A 4,888-nucleotide genomic window follows, 5' to 3' on the forward strand; every position below is an offset into this window, starting at 1 on the left:
CAGGTGTAGTGATGAGGAGCGAAGCTCGGCGGGCTGGAGAGGGTGGCTCCGCACGGCAGCTCCGACAGCAGCCCGCTCTCAGGAGCATGGCAGCGGCCTCACCGCGCCGCTCCCCACGCTGAGCCCTGTCGAGCCCGCCGTGCCACCGTCAGTGTCATCGCCATGCCTCCCCAGGAGCTCCTGGATTACGCGCCCGCCCTACGGAGACACAGCCCGTCCCGGGGCAGCGGCCCGGAGCTGGGAATCAAGTGCGTGCTGGTGGGCGATGGCGCCGTGGGCAAGACCAGTCTGGTGGTCAGCTACACAACCAACGGGTACCCCGACGAGTACCAGCCCACCGCCCTCGACACCTTCTCCGGTAGGTGCCCGCCCGGGCTGCGCGGGGCACGGGGTGGCCGGGAGGATCCAGTCTGGAGCAGCGAGACCTCGGGAAGCTCGGGAGGAGCGGGGTCCCGGCGCGGATGGAGGCGAGCGCTCCCGGGACCGCGGGCTGCGCGCCGGGGGCTCTGCGGGCAGCGCGGCCTGCGGGCACACAGCCCGAGGGGATTTCTGAGACTCGGACCGAGTCCCTCCGACGTTTTGTGAGGTTTAGCAGGTGGAGGTCCTCCGTTCTGCATCTGTGTCAAGTTGATTTGCAAGTTCTATGAACTTGGGCATCTTCCTGGTTTTGTGGTGTTGTTATGACTAAATAAAACGGGGCTTAGTTGGGTTTTTTTGTTTGTTTGTTTTTTGGTTTTTGGGTTTTTTTGGGTTTTTTTGTTTTTGTTTTTTTTGTTGTTGTTGTTGTTTTTTGGTTTTTTTTGTTTGTTTTTTTTTTTTTTGTTGGTTTTTTTGGTTTTTTGTTTTGGTTTTTTTTTTAATCGTTAGTGGTGGTTTTAGCTTCAGAAATCGCCTACAGTGTAAGGCTGTGATTTTAGCTTCAACTGGTACTCGAGAAAACCATCCTATTCTCTCCATATCTGGTGAAGTTTGCATTGAACAGAGGTTGTCAAAAAGTTGACAGGTTTTATAAGTCTGGCTAGAATTGCAAGCTGATGAACTCTCATTAGTTTCCACTTTTGTAAATGCTATCTTTGTTCTTGTTCTACACTCCTCTTCCTTTGGGATCCAATTTCTAATATAAACCCCAGGAGAATACAAAGCCCTTTGAAAGACTCCTTATCTTCATTTGATATGAAGAAACACAGCACTACTTGACAATGTAGATTGGTAGATTAGAGATGTGCTCAAGTCAGACCAGGAATGAGACATCTAATGTGTCATAGTCTTAGGGCTGCTTAGAGGGAGTGTTTTGTTTCAATGTCCCCCCTCAGTTGCTCACTCTGAGAGCTGTTGATTTACCTTGACCTTCTCCAAGCTATTCCACTGTTACTTGAAGGAACTGGACTGGGAACACGCTACTGTTCATGGTCCAGAAGCCCTTTGTGAACAAATGTAAGGAATCATGAGTCCTCCAAGGGAAAGGTTACTGCTCTCTCTGCTCTCTTTGCATTAATGTGTATGGATTAGAGTAAGAGAGGCTTTACATTAGTGTAGTTATTAGACTGCACATTTTTGAAAGTGCAAATATATAATAAAATGGTCCAGAAAGGTGAAGGCAAGATGAGTGCAGAGACTCCCTGACTAACAGCAGGTATTCTGAAGATAGATGCACATGGGTTCAGTTCCAGTCTGGATGTCCCAGTACTGAGTCTGCCTTCAGAGGTTCATAGGATTTGTAATTATATAAATCAAAACCATTAAAAATGTGTCTTGTGAAGTTCACTTTCTGCTTATTGGGAGGAAATGGAAGAACAGACAAGTTTCCTTTCCCACTCCTACTCTTACCCTGGGTAAGCCTGAACAAAGTCCCTTCCTGGAGTCAAATATTATGCTTCAGGATCCAGCTCAGAAATTTCAACCCAATTCCTTCCACTTTTGAGGAATACCTGCCATTGAAACAGCCTGCAGAACTCAGCAGTTTAAATTCTAACCTTAATCCTGGTCATGGGACTGTGATGCCAATAACAAGATAGGAGAAAGTGTTGCATTGTCAGGGGGACTGTCTCTGGGACAGTGACCCAGCCACACACAGATGTAGTCTGGCTCTACCTCCTGCTGGGTGTCGCTGCCAGCTAGAGCAGCCTTGAGTGAAATGTGCACCTGGTGACCTTTCTCCACCAGGCTATCCTGTTCTGCCAGCCCCTTGCTATTGTACCATGATCTATCCTCATCCTGAGGGTGTGGACCTTGTGAGGGCGGTATTTGGAGGGCTGTTGCAGAGTTGCCAACGTAGCTCAAGCTAGCAGCAGATGGGATGAAACTCTGTGCAAACGCTGGAGCAGTAGGTAATATGTGTGGTGAGTTTCTTCTGAAGATGGCGAGACATTTCAGAGATGCTAATTCCTTCTCTCAATGCACTTGTGAGACAGAGAAAACCAGATACTAGAAAGTCAAATGCCTGCTGCCTTGCAGATCAAGTCAGGATCTAGCAGGTTCTTTGATCAGGAACAGGTTTCTCTTCCTCCTCTGGGGCAGATATGGTAACAACCCAACTGTTTCCCAGTCACACGGGAGCAAAGACTTTCAGCTACGCCGTGAGGAGTGGCTCTGTGGTGGATGCAACCACCTCTTCTTTTTTCTTCCAGTCTTGGTCTCCCACCAAACTTCGGTTCATCTTTTTGTCTGTGTCCCCCTTTTTTTCCCAAGACTGTTTTCAGGGAGGAGTGCTCTCCTTCAAAAGCTTGTGTTAAACTCTTCTGTCACTTCTCACCTGACAAGTTACTTCAAGAATCACAAAAGATTTATCCTGCCTTTGGTTGTAAGATTTTTTTGTTTGTGGGTTTGGGGGGGCTTTTTGGTTTGGTTTCATTGTTTTTTGGGTTTTTTTTGGTTTTTTTTAACAAAAAAGACAATAAGGCCTCCTCCCTGCACACAGCAGTGGAGTTTTGCTAACTCATGTCAAGTGTCAGCCATTGTCACCTTAGCCATGATGTCTGCCTCTATTCATCCAAGCACAGCCCCATCCACCTTGTCAGGACTTTTCAAGTGATTTCCAGCTCCACAACCCCTTTTTCCCTCTCCTCAGTTCCTAGCCTAATCTCTGTGGTGTCTATGCACTTAAACATCTGGCAGTTTCATTCCTGATTGCCGACAGAGGTCCTGCCAGCCTTCAGTCTGAGTCAGCTGATACCACATGAAGGCTTACTGTGATTAGGGAATGAAATGGGAGCAAGTCTTACAGGTGTAACTCAGCAGTTTTTCGGTGTGTGGATAGTTTGAAAAGGATTTCACTCATCACTGTTTCCTTCATAGCTTCTTCATTACAAAGGTGGGTTTTTCCTTAGCTAGGACATTCACATAACATTTTTTAAGGCCAAATTTCTGGTCTGGATGGGAAAAATCTCCAACAGCTTGTTTGATGGAGACTGATTTGAATTTTCTTGGCCAAGAAGATAGGAACAAATTGCTGAAGTTCTCTGGTTTTATCCTTATCCTTTCTCTTGGGTTGTGGAAGAAGAAGAAGTGGTTCTCAGGGAACTGTTTGGCTAAGGGCTCTCCTTATCCAGAGAAGCAGTTGTCCAGTAACATGGAACTATTCTTTCAGAATTCTGGAGATGAGCACAAAACACCTGAGAGCTAACAAAACAGGTCTGCTGCAGTTCTCTTAACGTTTCCAGTGTAAGCTTCAAGTCTTAGTGAGGTTTGGGAGGATGCTCAGCTAGGAGGAGATGTGAGTGACTTCAGTGAGTCTGTTCAGCAGTGTGTGAAGCAAAGCGCTCAGGAAAAACCTTGAGTGTATGTGTGAGTGTACGTGTGTATGCTGGCCAGCTGTTTTAGACTCATCCTTATTCTCCTTCTGCTACAGTGCAGGTCCTCGTGGATGGAGCCCCAGTCCGAATTCAGCTGTGGGACACTGCTGGACAGGTAAGCTCTATCAAAATAGCTGTCAGCTCTGGCCCTGTGGGACAGGCATTGTTTTTAGGCTTTGAGGAAGGAGGTGTTTAACTGGGAAGAGAGGAAATGCACTGGTCCAGCACCAGCCATTTGCTGGTATGGCAGTCACAGACAAGTGAATGACAGATGCCCACAACTCTGAAACTTCTGTCTGAAACGTGGCATGACCACGAAGTCAGTACAATGCCCTGCCTCTGTTGCTATCCTAGTTAACTTGTAGAAAAGCTACTGCAGCATCATTCTGTTAGAAGAGCAGTCCAGTGAAGATTTTTTTCCCCTCCCTTTTCTACAGGAGGACTTTGACTGTTTGCGCTCGCTTTGTTACCCTGACACCGACGTCTTCCTTGTCTGCTTCAGTGTGGTAAACCCAAGCTCCTTCCAGAACATTACAGAGAAATGGATCCCTGAGATACGAACTCACAACCCGCGGGCGCCAGTGTTGCTCGTGGGGACACAGGCAGACCTGCGGGATGATGTCAATGTCCTCATCAGCCTGGATCGCTACCATGTGAAGCCCGTGCCCCGGCCTCAGGCAGAAGGTCTAGCTGACAAAATCCGGGCTGAAGCCTACCTGGAATGCTCAGCACTAACCCAGAAGAACCTTAAAGAAGTTTTTGACATGGCCATTGTCAGCGGTGTTGAGCACAAGGCACGTCAGGAAAAGAAGATGACTGCCAAAGGCATCAAGACTCTCTCTAAGTGCCGCTGGAAGAAGTTCTTTTGCTTTGTCTGAAGCTGCTTTGAGGGAGGGGAAAAGGAACACCCAATGCCAGAATTGGCTCTGCACCTTCTTGGAGTGACTGCTCCTATGGCCCCAGCAAGGAGGGTATGATAAGCTGCTGGGCTTGGAAACCTGTCTCTTGCTGGGTACAGTATCAGATGCCAAGGAGACATGAACTAGATTTCCATGGTGCTGAGATGTGGAATGGTCCAGGCAGCTGTAATTCCTGCT

At 47.9% G+C, this 4,888-nt stretch overlaps 1 protein-coding gene across 1 annotated transcript; it reads left to right on the forward strand.

Annotated features, from left to right (window-relative positions):
• RHOV (ras homolog family member V) lies at positions 1 to 4,882 on the forward strand. Its single transcript, XM_005419420.2, has 3 exons — positions 1 to 358; positions 3,848 to 3,906; positions 4,229 to 4,882. Exons 1-3 carry the CDS (start codon positions 163 to 165, stop codon positions 4,667 to 4,669), a joined length of 696 nt encoding a protein of 231 aa, XP_005419477.1. The 5' UTR covers positions 1 to 162; the 3' UTR covers positions 4,670 to 4,882.
• Positions 4,883 to 4,888: the final 6 nt, after the last annotated feature.

Source organism: Geospiza fortis, unplaced genomic scaffold (genome assembly GCF_000277835.1).
Source record: "Geospiza fortis unplaced genomic scaffold, GeoFor_1.0 scaffold66, whole genome shotgun sequence".
NCBI lineage: Eukaryota > Metazoa > Chordata > Aves > Passeriformes > Thraupidae > Geospiza > Geospiza fortis.